The sequence below is a fragment of the Sceloporus undulatus genome, chromosome 1 (assembly GCF_019175285.1).
Source record: "Sceloporus undulatus isolate JIND9_A2432 ecotype Alabama chromosome 1, SceUnd_v1.1, whole genome shotgun sequence".
NCBI classification, from domain to species: Eukaryota; Metazoa; Chordata; class Lepidosauria; order Squamata; family Phrynosomatidae; genus Sceloporus; species Sceloporus undulatus.
Window position 1 is genome coordinate 275,661,984 of NC_056522.1, and position 21,567 is coordinate 275,683,550.

Sequence of the window (21,567 nt, forward strand, 5' to 3'; positions counted from 1 at the left end):
AAAAATGGCCACCAGAGCTCACCTGAGACCCAGCAACTTTGGTGGCAAAATCCTCATGGTAGGACCTGGCTGCTTCCTGATTTCAGCTTGAATTCGGATGAGATAAACCAGGTTATTCAAGCTGAAGGGATAAGCTCCTATAAGTAGCTTTCTTGGCAGGATTGAAGGGGCAAAGGGTGCCTGTGACTGTTTAACCCCACTCCAATGAAAAAATGGCTGCAACCGGGGTTCTTTGGTGCTTCTTCACTGTGGCAAAGAAACAGCTTTTGTCCATGGCTGAGAAGCCTCAAAGTTTTACACTTGACTTATCCATGGGTCATACTAAAATCCATAACTTTGGCTCCAAAACTTGCCCTTGACTAATACATGAGATCAACTTATAGTTGAGTAGACTTGTTAAAATCTAACTCATTTGCTTATGAGCATGTGCAACTTTTTTTGCAGGAGACTGCCATGTTAAAGGAGGTACATATGCTATATTTTGTCAGATTGCCTCCAGTGTAGACCTCTGGTAAGAATGGACTCTTTCTCCCACAGCTGTTACTAGTAGAGGAAGAAGGTGGAATAAGAAAGAGGGAGAGAGAAGGGAGTGTTGGGCGGGGGGAGAAGACTACTACTACTACTACTACTAGTAGAAGAAACTTTGGGGGCATCTACACCATATTAATAATGCAGTTTGATATCACTTTAAGTGCTGTAGACCCATCCTATAAATCCTGAGATTCTGAAGAGTGCTAGTGTCTCACAAAATTACAAATCCTAAGATTCAATAGGATGGAGCCATGGCAGTTAGTGGTGTCACTTTTCTTGGCTCTGGTTTATACACCAACCCAGCACTGTAGCATGATTAAAATGGCATTAAACACAGGCATAGTATACATACTAGTATTAATAATAATTGTGCAGCTCATTTGTCAATTATGCCTGTTTGCTTAACAATAGCAACGATCAGAAGCATACACTGTCCCAAGGGTACCAATTAGAAAGCTTCACTCTTGTTTGTGCAATTCTGGCAACACTTGAACTCACTTCAAGATGCTGGGCAGCCTCTTTGCCCTAATGTTAGACAACAATGACTTCCATTATTCCCAACCACTGGCAATATTGGCTAAGGCTGATGGGAAGCCACAAAAATTTCTCCACTCCTGTTCACGACTGTGGAAATGCAAGGTGCAAACATGGAGAACAGCATCCATTTGTACTTCTATCCCTGAAGTTGTAAGTTAATCATCTGGAAGGTTGCAATATAAAGCTGAATACCTGACTTCAGTGAACAGTAGATATAAGCATTACATCTTTAAGCACAGGTTAGAAGGAGAAAGGTTTGTTGTTGCTGTTGTGTGCCTTCAAGTTGTTTCTGACTTATGGCAATGCTAAGGGTTATCAGGGGGTTTTCTTGGCATTTGTTCAGAGGTAGTTTGCCATTGCCTTCCTTTGAGGCTGAGAGCATGTGACTTGTCCAAGTCACCCAGTGGGTTTCATGACCAAATGAGGAATCAATCCCTGATCTCCAGAGTTGCAGTCCAAGACTCTACTACACCAGAGAAGGGTAGGGCAGTATTTTCCATCTGTTATTTTCCATCTGTTTCCTGCTCTTTCTAATGCAAGCTGTAACTTTGGGTGCTAACTTTGAATAGGTTTGGGGCCAGTTAATTTGAAAGAGTACCTTCTCCCTGTAGCTGCTAGATGATTAAAAAAATTTCAGTTCTTTTGGGGCCATCCAGAGTGGTACAATGGAAGCTAGAAGAGAAAGAGTCTTCTCAGTAGTTGCACTCCATGTGGAATGCAGAACACCCTTATTAATAAGATGTAGGCGGGATACAGACCACCCAAAAAGGGTGGTCTGCCGCCGCCTCCATTTCTGCCAGCAGGAAGCCTCAGCTTCCAAACAGTGAGGCTTCCTGGCAGCAGAAAAAGAAGCTGCAAAAAGCGGCTTCTTTTTGCGGCGTGCAAGTGATGCCACAGTGCGCCATTGGTGCACTCACGACATCACCTGGACGCTGTGATGTGCGGACGCTAGGCCTCTGTTATGTCAAAATGGCAGCGCCTGTTTGAACAGGGCACCGCCATTTCATACGTACTCCATATGTACTAGGGTTGCAGGTGTCTAAAAGAGACACCCCCAGGCAACCCTAGTATGTATGGAGTATGTACTTGGGTGCCTGTCTGTTCAGGGCCGTAGATGCCAGACAAAAACCTCTCACTTCCAGCAAGCATTCAGCCCTCAATTTCCATTTTTTTGCTTTTACTATTTAATGTTTTACTGGCTCTGAATACTCCTAATGTTCTTTTATCTTAACATGTTGGTCAACTGATTTGATCTCATTTTAAAATTAATGATTATCGTGATTGCTCTGGGACTCTTTCACACTACAGGTGAAAATTCTAAACAGCCCTATCTAAACTATAGATCCCAGGATTCCATAGGATGTTGCCAAGGAAGTTAAAGTGAACTTGTAGCACTATTATAAATAACTAGATATACCTTTGGATTGCTGAATAAATTTTTCTGTTTGAGGCAATTAAATTAAATTAAATCAAATCAAATATTTGAAGGGATGTCATATTGAGGAGGGAGCAAGCTTGTTTTCTGCTGCTCCAGAGAACAGGACCTGGAGCAATGGATGTAAGCTGCAGGAAAAGAGATTCCACCTCAACATTAGGAGGAACTTCCTGACAGTAAGGGCTGTTGACAGTGAAACACACTCCCTCGGAGTGTAGTGGGGTCTCCTTCTTTGGAGGTCTTTAAGCAGAGGCTGAATGGCCATCTGCCAGGGATGCTTTGATTGAGATTTCCTGCATGGCAAGGGGTTGGACTGGATGGCCCTTGTGGTCTCTTCCAACTCTACGATTCTATGAAATCAAATCATAAACCCGCTAATTATAAAAACAACATAGCTAATATGATACCTTTTAATGACTCTTCAAAATCTTCTGTCTCCACTTGAGGTAAAGTAATGTTTTTGCAGCAAAGGAGAGTTGGTTATCCCCATCTTTTGAGCCTTGATGAAGAAAGCAGGTATGGAGGATCCACCTTGTCCAATACTTTCTGCATAAACACGCCAAGTGTATATCTTCATGAAACATTTTTTATCTGTTCTGAGCAAAACTGTGAAGTATATCTGTGTGGTTGCTGAGTAGCTATGCTTATTTGTGTAGATAATGGAATGGCAGCTGGCAGCTTCCTTCTCAGTAAATCTGGGTTTGAGTCCACACTTCAAGAAAGGAATCCAAGGTTCTGGAGTCTATTCCCCTTAGGTAGCTCATTTAAACCTCAAAGTAAAAGCCAATGTACACTTACCACTGACATGGGATCAGCCAGCCATGCCTGAAATAATGCTCATGATGTCCAGATCCATGTGGTTCTCACATACATATGGAAGGTTTGTTTCCATAGAGACTCCTGGGCCCATGGGCCCTCAGATGTGCCTTCCGGCCATAGGACAAAGGCGGTGATATTAACAGACCTTATTAAACAAATGCTAGGTTGAAAGCATGTAAGAGGAAAGCAATGTGTAGGGTGGTTGACTTAGCTGCTTGCTAATCATACATGGATAACCAAAGATCTAATAGAAGTGCTATTTTGCTGCAGTAACTTTAAAAAGTATTGGTGGATAATCAATAGCTCAGGTAAAACAGAACTGCCAAGGAGACAGGTTGTTCCCTTTCAGTTAGTACAATAGATTTCCACAGCTTGCTCTTATATAACAATTCTCTTTCAGCAGATTTAACACCTTGAGTATTGCTTAGATTATACTGAAAATGTCAAGGGATGAATCCAACAGTATTTGCTTGTATCAATGTTTTAATGTTTTATTTACTGGTCATTTTCAACAAATGTACTAAGATTAGTACTAGAGGGTTGAACTTAAACTTGGAGGCTAAAGAAAGCCTTTGCATTATCTTAAAATATAGAATCATACAGTCATAGAAATGAAGAGTTGTGAAGCACCTTAAGAGCTCATTCAGTCCAACTCCCTGCTGATGAAAGAAATCTATACTTAAACCATGCCTGACAGATGGACACCCAGCTCTTGGTAAAAAAGAGCCCTCCACATTCCCAGACAGTCTGTTCCACTGTTGAACAGTTTTTGCTGTGAGGAAGTTTTTCCTAATGCTTAGTTGAAATCTATTTTCTTCTAGTTAGTATCTATTGGTTTTCCTTCTAAAACAGCACAAAGCAAGTTTTCTCCATCTTCTAAGTGTCAACTTTTCATGGTGGCTATTCTATCACAGTGTGAATATTCTATCACCAGAACAGATTATCAGCTATTCTAGCCAGAGGCTCCTGGGCACAGCTGCATACCCAGCCAATGGCTGGTCATTGGGTTGCACCTTGGTTGTCCTTGTGCACTTTCTGCAGCTGTCAAGAAGGGCAGCAGAAGCTGCTTTGTGGTTCCTGAATGCCTAAAGACATGTGGATGGTTTTCAGGCACTCTTTTTTGGCCAATCACTTGTGAATGAGGTAGAGCACCATTTGGGAGCCCTGGATGCCCTTCCACACTCATGCAAATGCATTGTGCAAGGAAGTACAGAATACCACCTGCCACAATATCTGTAAAACTACAATTGGACCTTTCTTTCTGTGGGAGATCCGTTCTGGACCCCCCCCCCACCCCGGATAAAAAAAAAAAGCAAGACCTCAAGTCCCATTGTCCCTAATGGTGGTGCAACATGTGCATGTGGCTACTAGCACAGCCACATGCACACACTGCCATTGAGGGCAATGGGGCTTGCCATCTGTGGATGCTTAAACCCACAGATGGCAAGCCCATGGATAGCGAGCCCCCACTGTACTTACACTGGGAGAGCAAAGTGTTATGACAGGGTAAGCCTCTCACAAGATTTTGGTCTGAAAATCAATCTGGCTAATTTATAGAAATCCTGCCAGGTGCCAGCTTTTCATGCTCTCATTCAGTGATCTTTCCCTGCCAAAGTCTTTCTGTAGCCAGGAATGCCTGTTCTTCCTCCTTTTGGACTTACTGGTGCTGAGGACTACTTTACCACATTTTTTAGATGGAACATAAAAAAGGTAGGCTTAGAAGGCTAGGCTTATTTTTCCGTTCACTCAACATGTTATTACCTGTTATTGTACTGCAATCCCAAAAAGTAACTTACTGAATTACTTTTAAAGAATGAATTACCATTACTGTTGTACTTGTGCCATTGCATTCCAAAATACAATATAAGACAATGCTTGGGCTTACCCAAGTGGCTAGTTCAGACAAACATTATAAAGTACTTATTTCAGTTTGCAACACGAAGTAACCACCCATGTGACATTCCTCCCACTTGGTCCTCTTGCTCTTCCTGAGTCAGCAAACCCCCTAATGAATTAGTGACAGATCAGCTGTTCCATTTTCTTGAAAAGTAATGAATTACAGCCATGATCATTACAAGAAAACATAACGATTTCATTCCAGCTCTTTACTTCAAAAAATACCTAGTTTTAAAGTGACTCACAAGTAAAAAAAAACAAACCCAGAAGTAACTCCTTCTTATATGAGAGGCAATTGATAAAATGAGCTCTCTCCCCATTCCATGTCAGCTAGACTGCGAGTGGAACCTTATTTCAACACTTATGATGAAACAGCGTCTTCTACCACACCTGAGCTTTGGGATCTAGGACAGATTCTGTGTCATGCACAACTCTTTCATTTAATAGAAAGGAAGAGCTGTGGCGTTTCATCAGAACAACTGGGAGGATTCCCTGTTGTATCCCAGCATCTGTTGCCTGTTTCTCTCACCCTGCCCAGTAGTAGGCCTACTACTGAATAAACAGGATTATGCCTGTGGGCACTACAGGATTGTAGTAGAGAACTATAACATATAAGCTGTCTCAAGGATCATGTGAAACTATTGGTCCAATTTTGTTTTTTTTCCCCCTGATTATGGATGAGCAGTGATTGGGCAACATTAAAGGATTAGTGTGGAAAAAGACTGAGAGACAAACCAAGCATTTGATTTTATGGAGATTTTACAGGACATGTTCATCATTTCCAAAAGGAGAGACATTTTCGGAATATGCATGTGTGCACCTGGGAATTGTTTATTATTTTACACAATACAGTATATAATTAAACTGTCAAAGAGGAAGCAATAAGCAATTTCTCAGCATTTCCTGGGGTCATTCCTCCTGCTCAGTTAGGGCATTCAATATGTCTTAATTTTCATTCGTCCCCATTGAAATACTTCTATTGCTTTTGTATTCTGCCTACCTTCAAGAAGTTCCATGGCATTTGAATTTTCAACAATCCTGTGAAATGGGTCAAGCTTTCACATAATAACCTGTCTATGGCTGGCTTTGTGTTTAAAATGACCAATAATCGACATGGACTGCTGAAGGTGGTCCAATCTTTGTCTCAACTTTGCCCATGCTCTGGGCTTCAGAGTCTGAGATAACCAGACCATCACTTTATCCTTAAATATTTCTAAATTTTTCTAAGAGTCTAGTGGCATCTTAAAAGTTAACAAGTCTTATCTGGCATAAGCTTTTATGGACTGCATATCACTTCATCAGAATCATGATGTATCTGATGAAGTGCATTCTAATCTGTTAAACAAAACTTGTTAGCCACTAAGGATGCCATCAGATACCTTTTTGTTTTTGCTGTAACTGATTTGTGTTACATTTAGGGTTACTATACACTCTTCTTTTCTGAGACATGTCCTATTTTTCAGAGCTAAAATTTCTGTTTAGGTGGATTTTTAAAATGTCCCCTGCTGCTTTACCTCCTGCGTGCCAATGTCAAAGTGGTGGTTTGAAGCAGTCAGTCAATAAATGTTTCTTCTCCCCCCTCCCCCTCCCCCCACAACACACAATGTCGTAGCCTTATTTTAGGAGGATTTCTAAACTCCAGTTTATCACCAGCATTTGCACATGTAAAACCATCTTTGGAAAGTGTTGTCCCCAGGAGAAAACAGAAGTAGGCTGTGCTTCATGTGCCAGGATTTTGATGCAAAAACCACAGGGATACTTTGACCTGAATTTAGCAGATTTATTCTATTGGTAAGAACCATCATGGTGTGGTTGGACTATAATTCTGGAGACCAGGGCTCAAATCTGTACTCAGTCATGGAAACCCACTGGATGACATTCTCTCAGTCTCAGAGGAAAGCCATGGCAAACCCCCTCTGAACACATTTTGCCAAGGAAACCCCATGGTAGGTTCACCGTAGGGTCTCAGCAACATGAAATAGAGTTGTGACCTGCCAAACATGTGAATTTTTCAAATTTTGGAGGCTGTAATGCAGTGCCTTGGGAAAGAAAATAATTACCTGACAAAGGAATAGCATTCATTAGATGTTCTATGTTCTCAGGAGAGTGACCCCATTTTCTGTTTTGCAGTTGGCAATTTTTTGTTTGAAGGACTGTCAGAAGACAGTTCTTGGTTTGAAGGTTGCCCCTTGAAAGCCCATGTTGCCCAAGTATGATTTAAAGACAGGGTTGGATTTACCATTAGACAAGGCACAGTGACTCCCTCAGGCAGATGGGTTTCAACATCATGAAAAGGGAACAAAATGTTGGGTATTTATATAATTACACAAAGGAGCATCCTACAGGAGGCTAGGTTGACCTCTTCTTTTTCTGCCAAGAGTTGAGAAAGAAACAAATTCTTTTTAGTTTATCCAGGCCTTTGTCTGTTAACTGTCTGCAGCAGGTCTTTCAAATGGTGTGTGCTGTTTTTTAAAATCATTATTGCTGCATTTTTAAGTGCCTTTTAAAGCTGTTTTACATTAATATTTTTAATGTGATTTTTAAACCTTTGTACTATCTATTGTTTTGACTTTTTTTTTTAAAAAAAACCCTCAAATTGTGAGCCACCATATTGGGAGAAAGGTGGGATATAAATCAGGTAAAATGAAATGAAAACATAAAATTATTTATATATATATATATATATTTATTTCCAGACACCTCTGAGTTTTTCTGCCTTAGTGTGCAAGTAGAGCCACTGGGTCAATAGTGAAAGTAAATCAACAGTTATATAAATCTTATAGATTCAATAGGTCTATTCAAATTGTGGCTTGCAATTGCATTTGGGCTTGTGTCACTTGCTTTGGTAAAGGGATGTCATTTACTGGTCTGTCTCATGTAGCAAAACATCTTGGGTTGGCTGTATTTTAAGATAAAGAGCTTTCAGAAGTAAGAATGAGGACCTGAAGCTGCCTGCAGCTGGTCCGTAAACTGAGCAAGTGCAGAGATTGCTCATTCACAGTCTTTCTTGCGAAAAAGTGGAATAAAATTTATTGTTGTCGTTGTTGTTTCTTACTATGGTAAGAGGTACTGTATTTCTGTTTAAATTACAGCAGTTCTTTCTTAGTTTGCATCCATCCATAAACATGAATTAGCACATGCAAACTGTGGTGCTTTTGCTTTTGGCACCATGCGAAAACCTTGGTTCCTTGGCGGGAAAAAGAAACAATTTGGGTTCTGGATCTCATTCTACTGCATTCAGAGTGCTTTGTACTGCTTGCTGAATAGCCCAGTTGTTTTTTTTCTTTCTTTCTAGTTCTGAATATATAAAAACAGGATTAGATGTGTTAGAAAAAAATAAGTAAACCAAGCAGAGTCCTTCATAAAGGTAAACAAGTTGCCTTGGAGTTTGTGGTTAATTTCAGCCATGTACAGAAGACTTCATTATTGCTCACCCATCTGAAGATAGGGTTTAAAAGATCTAGAGATTATGCTATTGGCCAGAGAAAAGTGATGCAAAAGGAATGGAGCTGTATCTGTGGAAACAAGGATAAATAACAAAGGGCCGTCGGAGCAGGAGAGGCATCTGTTGAATCAACTGCTGAAGCATTTATACAACAGCTTGAAAGCAGATCACCTTAATCCTCTTGTCTGTCACCTACCGTGAGCTTTGCCAAATGTTCAGATGAAATGTATATTCCAGGTACCGGCTGAGAATACATGAATCACAGCTCAGGAAGAATCCCCTGCTCTTGATAAGACAGTGGTACATTCCTTCGATTGTGATTCTCCACTAAATTGGTTGCTGTGCATTTAATTCTCTTCCCATCTTTCACTGCTTAGAGGTCTTGTGCAGCATCTGCCCAATTGGTTTGTGGTTTGAGGAAAAAATTAAGCAATTCTTTAATCCACTCTTCTCATTAAACAACTGGGGAGACTGCAGGAAAGTGCAAGCAAGGACTGAGCTGCAGAGGATGGATGGTGTGAGTAGCAACAGGACAATGTCTTACAGCCGATGGAGTTATGACAGGTATAGTGCATCACAACGATTAATGTTGTTTCCTTCCTCCCATCCCATCCAAGCCTTGTTAAATTGAAAAACTATGCAAAGCAGTTTCTGAACTGAATGTTGCCTGTCTATTAGAAAAGCTTAGAGTCATGCAGGTATCTTATACCACCCTTACTGACTTTTGAAATGTAAGATGGGCACTTTCCTTCAATGCCTACACATTAACCTTTGATGTTAGCTTGAGCTGACAGTGTTAGATTACCTGTTTGTTCACCTCTTAGCTCCAAATGTCAGCTTTTCCCACTAGTCATCTGTAATGTCAAAGTTCCTAGAAATGTGCTTATTTTTCTGTTGTTTATGAAGGCAGTTTCCCCTGGATTAAGCACAAGGAATCCCAGCATGCTTATTTAGAAGTGGTGTGATAGGGATCTATGGAAGGTGCATATGATCCAAAGGTAAATTTGGGGTGATATTTCATTGGGGACATATTATAATACTTTCTGATGGAAAGTTGGCAAACTGTCCATGAAATGTTTAAATAACTAGTACAAAAGCTAAATGTGGGGCTTCTTTAAAGACCACTAGTATAAAATTATAGTACATCTGACAACAGCTTGTCATCCTCCCTGAAATATACTGCTAATTTGTTCTATTATAGTTAGTAACATTGGTGAAGGTTAAACTATTCAAATAATCAAATGAAATTGTACCTTATATTGTCTAGGAGAGGTGCATGGGAGTGCATAAGATTTCTCAGGTTTTCATCTTCTTTATTTTTTTAAAGTTTTTTTATTGATTAAAAGACTTCAACAACCATCACATAAAAAACAAGACAAAATACGACAAAACAAACAAACAAACAAAAAGGAGAAATACAACATATATCATCTTCATCTTCTTTATGAAAATAAAATATGACATCCTTTTGTTGACATTTGGTATTTCATTGACAAATGAATCATAAAATGTAGTGTTTGAAAATGGAAACATTAAGAACTATCTACCAGTGCCCTCTTGTATGTTGGAGTTGCAGTATGTGCCTAGTAAGGTGAAATGAATGGCAGGTACTCAGAGATCACAGGAAAGCAAGAGCTAATACTTTGTACTGTTTAGGAGAGTTACATGGAAATGGATAACAGCCATAGCATGTCTGGCTGTAGTCTTGTCTCATTGTGTCTGTCTTGAGATCTACGTGATTCATTCTAATAGATGGCAAGTTTATAACAGCTGCAACTCAAGACTGTTGAGGGAAAGATGTTTCAAATTATGACGATAGCTTTCCCCTAGCAATATGGTTGAATTTCAAAATGATCATTTCCTACCATAGTGCTACAGGCTGAAATTTTACTACCAAAGGATGCTATATGGACCCCACTTTTCACTCCCTTCACCCCCACTTTTTGTTTTGTTTTGAACTTCTGATTTCCAGTTTTATTATGGAGTGTGGGGGTTAGGAAACATTGCACAAGTGCATCTGTATTTTGCAGTGGTGCATTGGTGCTTGTTATCTGTTCAGTCTGTCCTTATAGATCCTACTTGACTAGAGCAAGTACAGAATATACTTTCTCAGTGACCACAGTTCCTTCCTGTTAGAGACAAATTTCTATATCCCTTGCATCATGGCTCATCTCTTAGAGTGTAATATGTTAGCAGAGGAAGAGTGTCTGCATTAATACTTTAAAGAATAGGCAGGACCCGTGCTTGCTAAAACCTGTTCAGTTTGACAATCCCAGGGATACATATATGCTGGCTCTCAAGTTTGCTGTCTTCTATTAATTCACTTAGATGATCACTAAACAGAAGATGACCACATATATACCACAATGCAACAATATGCAACACACACAATGCAACACATACACATATTCTGGCCTACCAAAACTTTATGTTCCCCAGAAGTGTTTGACTACAACCAAGACTATCCACAGCTAGCTAGCCAATACATTGCTGGCATTGGGTAATAGGTTTGGTAGTCCCATACATCTGGCCAGTCTCCAGTTTGGGAAGTTGTTATCTACACAATAAAACATTACTACACTATTGATTACATAATATCTATGTTATAAATTTGCGATATACAGTGGGATCTGGGTATCCACTGGGGTTTGGTTCCAGGACCTCCATGAATATCAAACTCTATAGATGTTCAAGTCCCATTGTATACAACAGGGTAGTAAAATGCTGCCCCTTGTATAAAATGGCAAAATCAAAGTTTACTTTTTGGATTTATTTATTTATTTAGAATATTTTCAAGCATGGTGGGTGACTGTATAATAACATTGCAGGTGCTCTATTGCTGTAAGTGTGTTTTCCCCCAAGATAGGAATGGTCACCTGAGTTGAAGCAAACTCAGGTGGTCTCTTGGCTGTATCAAACAAGTTTCCAATTTGCAAGACATATAGATTCTGCACTTTAATGTTCCATTGATTTTGTATGTTGTGACTCACTTGCTGAGCTCTTGTGCTCCAAAACTGTGAAGCCTTTCCTGCTGACTGAAGGTTTGTATAATGGTGCTGTCCATCCCAGGCCTTCACAAAGCACAGCAGAGAAACAGACTGGCACCCAAGTGGATCATAAGTAGTATTAGTGTTAAATAGGACTGCATCAGTAATTATCTGCTTTTGTCAGTCTGTTGAAAAGTACCATGTACATAGATGGGAAAAAGAAATACTCATGTTGCCAAACATTTGCATTTTTTCAATGCTATTCCAATTCTTCTTTGAGCCAGCTGTTGCTGCTTCTCAGTGTTATGTCCCTTCATTTTCCCTCCATTGACCTTTGATTCAATGTTCTGTACATCATGTCGCAATCATCTGCATTATCTAGCCACAAACCAAGCAGGAAAAGCCATTGGAAATAATTACAAAGCATGTAGAAGTTTTCCTCCCTTTCTTCCCCATGTTCGTTTCCCTGTAATATAACTCTGCTGCAGAATAAACCATATCAATTTAGATTAGAAGGAAAGTGGTGCCAGGAACAACAGCACTGAGACAATGTGATGGTGCAGCTAGGTAATTTTACACCCTGGACATAATGGTCTTATGTCCCCTCCCTTTAGACAGCCATGTTCATTATTTGGCAAAACACATCATGAATATTTCTCTTCTCTGACCAGATACTTTACAATTTTTATAATTGTTTCTAAGCAGTTATAACTGCTTCTAAGTTAAATTCCATTTATCTTAGACCTCCCCTCCGCCCTGTGACCAAAACTGTTTTCTAACCCTAAAGAAGATACAATGAGTATATGTGGTTTTGCATTTTAAGGCTGCTTAAAACATAGCATCACTACTACTGGGATAAAATAAGAGATAGTTCCTGCTGCCCTGATGCTAAACACATTTACTTGGAATCAAACATCTGTTTTGTGATAGAAAAATAAATTATATATATTTGTAACCATGTATATGCCAGCTTGGCCACTATACAGTGTTATTAAAAAAATAAGAAGAACAAAAGATGCCAAGATGAACAGGATATGCTCTGGCACATCCCAGCATATCGATGTTGTCTAGTTGCTGATCCTGGGCCTTCTGCTCTCATCCTCTCCTGTTCTCTGGATGGGCCTTTGGTGCAGAGCTGAGTTGTAGAGACCTGGATATTGGCTCCAAATTATAGAACTAGTTCTACCACTAGTATGTATGGTACACTGCACACATCAACAGTTATTTAGCCCAATATCTTACCAGTTCAAGAGACTCCAGTGCTTAATGGTACTAAATGCAGCTCAGATGGAAATGTGGGTGAGGCTATTGATGGTGGAGGTGGAGGCAGCAGATCTCAGAAACCTTGTCTTGACTGTACTCCATAGAAGGGGATCTAAATCCTGAATCCTGGGACTGATGTTCCAAGGTTTTCAAAATAGCAGCAAAACTGAGAGATAGTGTGGCATAGTGATTTGAGTGTTGGACTACAATTCTGGAGACCAGGGTTTGATTCCCCAGTCAGCCATGAAAACCCCTGGGTGACCTTGGGCAAGTCATATGCTCTCAGCCTCAGGGGAAGGGCAAAGGGAAACCTTCTCTGAACAAATCTTGCCAGGAAAACCGCATGACAGATTCACCTTAAGGCCGCCATAAGTTGGAAATCACTTGAAGGCACACAACAACAACAAACAGTTGAAATACATGACATGCAAGGTTGCCAGTCAAAAAGAAGATGCTAACAAGTTTGTGTTCTACCTAAATACCAAATGAAGGTATTGATTTCAGTTAACCTAGCAATGTGTTTTTCAGTTAAACAACATATGGTCTCTGTTCATAAACTGCATGATGCACAGACTTCTGTCTTTATGAAGGGCTCATACCCAAATATATGGGATTTTAAAAATAATTTTGTTTAGTCTATATTAAAGGAAAAGATTTCCAACTCTTCAATAGGTGACATCCCTTATAAGGGACTCTTGCCAGCTCTATAGGTGATAAGCTTTCCAGTCTTTAAATAAGGCACTTCTAACCAGGATACATCCAGACTGATCATGTGTTCACATAGGCCATAAGCCTTGCTCAAATACTCCTTGGGCAGTAAAATAATAATAATAATAATAATAATAATAAATTTTTATTTATATTTCCCGCTTCTCCCAAGGGATCGAAGCGGGATTACAAGAAGAAAAACAGTAGTACAGTGTCTAAAATATATGTCTAAAATACAATCTCTAAAACTAGCAATAAAATCAATAACTGGCCTTTTGACCTGGGGGTAAACTGTTCTTCTTTATAAAAGATCTGGGGGGTAGACTCGCCGGAAGAGCTCCATCTTTAATGCCTTCTTAAAGGCATCTAAGCTAGATATGAGGCGGATCTCTACCGGAAGGTTGTTCCAAAGCATGGGGGCAGCAGCGGTATATACTCTTTGGTGAATAGTTGTTAATCTCACCTTGGGATGATCAAGTAAATTCTTACCAGTTGTTCTGAGAGTGCAGGGCGGATTGCGTAGGGAGAGGCGTTCCCTCAAGTAACTCGGGCCCAAGCCATGTAGGGCTTTAAAGGTAATGACCAACACTTTGTATTGCACCCAGAAGCTAATTGGCAGCCAGTGTAAAGATTTTAGAACAGGTGTTATATTGTCTAGTCTGGAAGTTCTAGTGACCAATCTGGCTGCTGCATTTTAAATTAGTTGAAGCTTCCAAACTTGGTACAAAGGAACCCCCATGTAGAGCGCATTACAGAAATCTAAACAGGAGATTACCAGTGCGTGTACCACTGTTTCAAGGTCCTTCCTGTCCAGGTAAGGACGCAGTTGGTGTATCAGCCAAAGCTGGTACCAAGCACTCCTGGCCATCACATCTTCTTGAGATGACAACTGTAGCCATGAGTCCAGGAGTACTCCCAGACCGTGGGCTTTGTCCTTTAGGGGAAGTGTGACCCTGTCCAGGACAGGATGGCAAATCTGCGTCCCTAGACCAGGAGAACCTATCACAAGTACCTCCGTTTTTTCTGGATTCAGCTTGAGTTTGTTTTTCTCTCATCTAGCCCATTACTGACCCTAGGCAGGCATCCAGAGGAGAGATGCCGTCCTCAGTCACTGTACCAGTCGGAGACATGGAGAGGTAGATCTGAGTGTCATCAGCATATTGATAACACCATGCTCCATGTCTCTGGATGATCTCTCCCAGCTGTTAAATAGCATGGGGGACAGAATGGCACCCTGAGGAACACCAGATGTCAGCTCTCTTTTGTGAGAGTAACTGTCCCCCAGCCTCACAATCTGGAGTCTGCCCGAGAGGTAGGAGCGGAACCACTGGAGAGTAGTGCCTCCGATGCCTAACTCCCTCAGAAGGATACCATGGTTGGTGGTATGGAAGGCCGCTGAAATGTCCAAGAGTACCAGCAGGGTCACACTTCCCCGTCGATACCCAGATGGAGATCATTGACCAAGGTGACCATGGCCGGATCAACTCTGTATCCTGCTCTAAAGCCAGTTTGAAATGGGTCTAGATAATCGACTTCATTCAAGTTGGAGGTTTATTGCACCTAGTGCACTGTATTTACATTTTATATATAGCTGTGTGATACTGCTTTTTATTATGTTACTAGGATTTTGAAACGGCCCTTGGGCTACTCAATAAATTGTATTGGACTTCATTCAAGACGGCTGGAAGGCGACTGCCCTCTCGATCACCTTGCCCAAGAATAATCTTCATATGGGAAGAAAGTAGGCTGATATCTTCGGCCCTCTGCTCCCACATAGGACATAACTGAGAAATAGCATGAAGGGTATGACCTTGGAGATGTTGTTGGACTTAAGCTGTCATCATCATCCATGACTGGGTGAAGAATTATTTGGACAGGGCCATCACTTAAATGGGGGAGGCCGATGACATGCTTATCCTCATGAAGGCTTTTCCTACACTTGTTAACAATCTAAAACCGTTCTTTAAATGGGCTCTCATGAACCTGTTCTTCACACAAGGCAAAAAATACAGAGCAAGGGTTGGCATCTGTTGGAGGCTAGGAGCCTACATTGGCTCCCCAGGAGACCTTGTCTTAGAGGTTCTGGGCAGAGCTTCCCATACAGGGTTGGAAACTATGCAAACCTCTATATATTACTGGACTGCAACTCAGGCTTAGTCAGCACTGCAAATAGTGTGAAATGCTGATCCAACAATGTCTGGAAGGTGGCATGATTCCCATCTGTTTTAGGGGAATTTAGTAGTTTTGTTCACAAAACACATAAAACAACATGTTTGTGCTTTAGCTGCTTTGGATGTTAATGGAATCTGTGCTGATTTAGATCTGCAATAGGCTTACCATACATAAATTGTGTAGGTTTTGTATAAATTGATTTCATGTATGTGTCAAGGCATGTTTTTGGGTCAAAATTGTGGATTTTGGTATGACCCATGGATAAATTGAGAGTAAAACTTAGAACATGTAACAAGGGATGTAAAGGATGATGCAAAGGAAAACAATGCTGAAGTACTTACAACATTCTGCAGGCATAACTGTTTTTGCTTACCCTAAAGGCTGGATGAATTAGGAGGGAACTACAGTAAATGGTGGTTGTGAGATGTGTGTGGGAGGCAACCAGGCACAGACAGGGATACAAAAGCACACACATGTCAAAAAGGATGTAAACGTAAGAGCTAAGTATTAACTCTTATCAAAAAAGGAACCATCCTATTTTCTGAGTAGTGACAGGCAAGAGCTTAGTCCATCCTAGGAGGACCTACAAGCCCATCTACTCTCTTGGCACTGCTTTGAGGGTAAGTGCCAAAGAGCTGCTGTCACTGCTATTTTGAATGCAGTAATGACAGAATGGCAGAGAGAGTAGAAAGGTTGGTGCTTATTTTTAGGTTCTCCTCGGATGGACTAAATTCTCATCTTTCACCATCCAATTCAGAGAAGGGGATAGTTTTTTTTTCTTTTTTTCTTTGCTAAGTGTTAAGGTATAGTACTTACAGTGACCTGTGGGTGAGTCAACCCAGTTTTTTGGGGGTTGATTTTTTTTGACCAAAATTACTAGCCTTTTACATGCTAATATACAATAATTAAAGCCTTTGTCAATTTTATTTCTCATCTTCTAACTTGGGTGGGATACAGACCGCCCCTTTGGCCTGCACCCACCCCTTTCCCTGATGGATTGGGGCCTCAGTGGCCACAGCGGCAGCCCCGGAGGCCCCGATCTGCTGCTTTTCCAGGCCTCGGGGAAGCAGCAAAAAGCCGCTTCCCTGCGGCCTGGAAAGGGGTGTCCTTGGGGCTTCATGCCCCAAGGACACCCCAAAAGCGGCAGGGAAAGAGAAAAGGGGGCCACTCGGCCCCTTTCTCTTTTGTATCGCTGGCACAGCCATGTAAAGGTTGCACCAGCAATACAAGCGGCGGAAGGAGCTCCGTTTCAGAATTCCTTCCAGCGCCGCTGAAAGGGTGCCACAAGCGCCTGCAGCGGTGTGCGTGTGTCACATCCATACCGCTCCATTTGGAGGTGGCGCGGCCGTGACGTCATAATGGTGACGCCCATGTAGACAGGGCACCACCATTACAACACCGCGGTTACATGCTAGGGTTGCGGGGCATCTGTAAAGGACACTCCGAGGCAACCTTGGCATGTATCCAGGCCGGCGCAAAGCGCCGGTCTGGATACCGCCATAGTTCACAAATATATGTCCGAAATAACTATGGTTAAGACCATCCAAGAGCCTATTCGAGGCTCATCCCAGCCCTTTCCATCTTACTGTATTAAACCCGGACTTTCGCCATCAGGATCAGGCCATGCTGGAAGGAGATGATGAGAGTTGTAGTCCAATGTCTGGTGGCAAGGAGACCCCAAGTAAGGAAACCTAGATTTTGTCCCTTGCAGGAATTAACACTGGCACCTGTTTTCCATACCTGGGTTCTGTGTAAAGAGAAATATGCAAAAAAGATTAGCATTATTATTGGCTTTTCCAGCATCCACCTCCACATGGGACAGAAAAAATGACTTTTCAGAAGGCCTTTTAGTACACATCTGGGATTGTAGTAGGGAGAGAGGTTTTCAGAGAGAAGCAAAATAATTCAGATAGGTTTAATCCTGGCTGTTTTCAATTTTTCAGTTTAATGTGGTTTATCCTTTCAGTGCAACCCCGAACAAGTCCAATTGACCACAACTCTGGAGATCAGGGTTGGATTTCCCATTGAAGCATAAAAAGCCACTGGGTGACTTTGATTAGGTTAAACTCGCTCAGCCTCAGAGGATGGCAATGGCAGTCCCCTCTGGAGTAATTTGTCCAAGAAAATCCTATAATAGGTTTGCCTTAGGGTTGCCATATGTAAAAAATGACGTGAAGGCATACAACGACAACAACAACAACAACAACATTGAATTCAATGAGAAACTATCTAGAGGCATTGTTGTTGTGTGCCTTCAGGTCGTTTCCAACTTACAGTGACTCTAACATAATGCTATCACAGGGTTTTCTTGACAATATTTGTTCAGAAGGGGTTTGCCTTTACCTTCTGTTGAGGCTGAGAGAGTGTGACTTGTCCAAGGTCACCCAGTAGCTTTCCATGTCTGAGTGGGGATTCGAACCCTGATTTCTAGAGTTGTAGTCCAGTGCTTAAACGACTACACTATGTTGGCTCATTCACCAGAGAATTATTTCAAAATCCTATTGTGTTCAATGTGTTTTTTCTCAGGAAATTATGTTTAGGGTTCTCTTTAGGCTGATCTCCTAATAGCATTTATATGGAAGTAACCTTTACTAAACTGAGAGGCATCCTTCTAAGTACACCTAAGAATGGAGCTTATTACTTCTAAAAGTAATTGGAAAATGTTTTTCATTGCATCGCTAATCTCATTTCCAGGCATTGTGTGTTGCTTTTAAAATGTAGCTTCATTACAGTCTCCTTACCAAAAGGGATTCTAACATGTTTCAAGGCCTGGTGGTTGGTGGCCTCCATGTCACTGGGGTAGTGAATACAACTCCTGGTTTTAGACTGAACTTTGAAGAAGCTTTCAAAGTACCTAAGCATTTCCAAGATAGGACCAGCACACTGGATAGTTCCTTTTAAGCTCAGAATAAAACTAGAATAGATTCAGCTCTCCACTGTTACAGAAGCTATATATTGCCACTGGTAGTCGGCAGCTGTCTTACTTGTAACTTTAACATGTTGTTTCCAACTTCGGCTTGTATCTGTTTGCTCTTTTATTCTACACTACTCTGCAGTCCTAAATATGCTCACATGAACTCAGTGTTGTTGAACTGAACTGGTAAGAAAATTTCTGGTAAGAAAATTTATTACAGCAAACAATATTCTGTGATTTTCATACTTGGCTATGACTGCAATAAAAATGAGAATGGTTATTACAACAAATGGCTAAAACAGTAAAATGGCATTGAAATGATACATTTGAATGGCCTGATTCCCCCCCCCCCCAGTAAAAAACAGCAATCACTTGCAATTTTTATTAGTACTGTTGTCAGATGAAAGAGAAAACAAACCAGAGCAACAGCATCAGATCGATAAAAGTGTAGACCTATAATACTTTATTAAATATTGTTTTCATGTGTATTAATATCCAAAGCATTCAGGGTCTCTTTTATATCATATTAATTTATGTAAGATCTTTACCATATTGCAAGATAATATCTCTAATATATTTATATTGATACATTTGGACAGCATTACAATAAATATCTAACATGTTGTTTTTAACCCTCATTTGACCATTGTAGATTTGTAATTTCCTGCCATTGTGTTGTGCACAGTTTTCAAATTGTTTGCACGAGAGCCATGTCACTGAAATCTATTGACCTACTTTGTGATTAGCTATGAGAACAGCAAGACTTGAATGGCCTGAGCAAAATTTAAACTAGGCTTGAAATGTAAACTTTATATATTTAGAGTACCATTAAAGACAAATAGATTTTTCTTTTGATGGGATGTTTGTTGACTAAATTAAAACATGGCCCATAGAATTCAAATAATAGTTTTTCATACACAGGAAATACTGCTGAAAAATGATTGTTGGCAATTTGTGACAACATCTTTCATTGCCAAGGGCAAGAAGAATGAGAAGGAGTCCACGTTGCCATTCATGATCAGCTGGATTCAGGATGCAAAATAATAAACTATTAAGCCATGAGTCTCCATTTTTGATCTTCCAGAACTTTTTAACTTCATCTTCCAGACTTCCTGAGCAGTTGCTAAATTGGGAGCTGAAGTTCAAAACTTCTGGAGGACCAAAGTGGCATTACAGCTAGACTAGCTAGTAGGAAGAACAGACAAGGAGAGGTTGCAGCAGTTTGCTTTTGCCTTCAGCTTACTTTTGCCTGAGCCTACTGGGAAAGACAAGATTCTGCCCCCTCCTCTTGCTGAGTTAATTGAGTGCAAAATACTTGTGCATTCTGAACTCAGTTTGAAGTAAGCTGAAGCAAGCTGAGGACAAAGAGATAGTAGTAGTAGTAGTAGTTGGAGGAGGAGGAGGAGGAGGAGGGGGGGGGAGAAACTGGGACAATTTGAAAGCATTTTTAAAGCTACTGAAAAAGTGGGACAACAAAGAATTAATCAAAACTGTCTATGCCAAAATGGGAAAGTTGGATGAAAGAGTTGCTCACCAGCAGAGCATGTGCTTTGTGTGCAGAAATCCCCGGTTCAGTCTTTGGCCTCTCCAGATAGATCTTGAAATGAATTCTGTCTAGAAACCCCAGAAAACCACTGCCAGTTAGCGCTAGATGAACTAGTAGTGTAAGTCAAAATGAGACAACTTTCTATCTTTATAAGTTATAAATAGAATGTCTCTCTGAAGAGACACTTCAAAACCAAAAAGTAATTAATTCTTAGTAATGTGAAAATTGAAGTAGGTCTCAAACAGTAAAGTTCATCAACTGTGTTTACCACTAGCAACTCTCTGGGAATGTTAAATTGTCTTATATGGTTTTTCAAATTACAGCAAAATATTTATTCCAGGTTAAAAAACAAACAAACAAACAAACAAACAAACAAAAACACCCCAAAGCAAAACAAAACCCAGAAACATATCACATACCTTCCACAATTTAACAGATAAAAAGCAAGATGCATGTGGCCAAGCAACATCAGTATGGTCAAGATAGTCAAAATTAAAATGAGGAAGAACAGACAAGCTAGAAGCTGCAGCAGTTTTCTTTTGCCTGAGCCAACTGGGAAGGGCAAGATTTAATCCTCTCTTTGCACTTTGAATTCAGTTTTTACTAACTGAAGTAAGAACAAAACAAAGAGGGGAAAGTAGGAAGTGAAGAAAAAAACTAGGACATTTTAAAAGCAGCTGAAAAATTGGGACAGAGGATTAATTGGGACTATCCCTGCCAAACTGGAATAGTTGGAAGGTTATTGGTAAGCTATCACAATAACATCCTCCTTTCCTGCCATTATCCTTACAGAGATATACAATTCTTTAAAACATGGTAGACTGTAGAAGAGGTGGGGGAAGCACATGGCCTTACCTGTGTTAACAAACTGCAGCTCATAGAAGCCCTTCCCAGCACTGGCAGTACTGAAAGATTATGGGCCTTCCTGTCCAGCAACATTGAGATGCACACTTTTGCTTCAAATGAGATTTTATGGAAAGAAAGAAATAATACGAGAAGCCGCCATAGTTCTGCACATAGTTCTGTGTGGTAGCAGTGAGAGGAGGAAATAGGTGCAATGGAAGAAAGAAGTGTGGATAATGTTATTTGGAACAGGATGAAACCAAAGAATGGGTGGGGCTTGGGCAGATAAAAATCAGGGAAGATGGTCTGTGTTCCCATTCCTTCTGCATCAACCTTACCAAATCTGCACTTGTAACATCACAGTACAAACTTTTAACTAGTCAATAAAGCTGGCAGACAGTTGCACAGGCATTTGGTCAAGGCAGTTGGCAGCTTCAGTGAGAGAGGCATAGTGAATCTGCTCTGGATTTT

At 40.7% G+C, this 21,567-nt stretch overlaps 1 protein-coding gene across 3 annotated transcripts in view; it reads left to right on the forward strand.

The window, feature by feature from the left end:
* The first annotated feature begins 8,888 nt into the window (after window positions 1-8,888).
* The window catches only part of TUB (TUB bipartite transcription factor), a 212,122-nt gene continuing 199,443 nt past the window's right edge, over window positions 8,889-21,567 (forward strand). For all 3 annotated transcript variants that reach the window (XM_042439374.1, XM_042439384.1, XM_042439403.1), the window contains exon 1: window positions 8,889-9,227. In XM_042439374.1, the coding sequence (XP_042295308.1) occupies window positions 9,172-9,227 (56 nt within the window). In that variant the 5' untranslated portion in view covers window positions 8,889-9,171. The remainder of the gene's footprint in view (window positions 9,228-21,567) is intronic.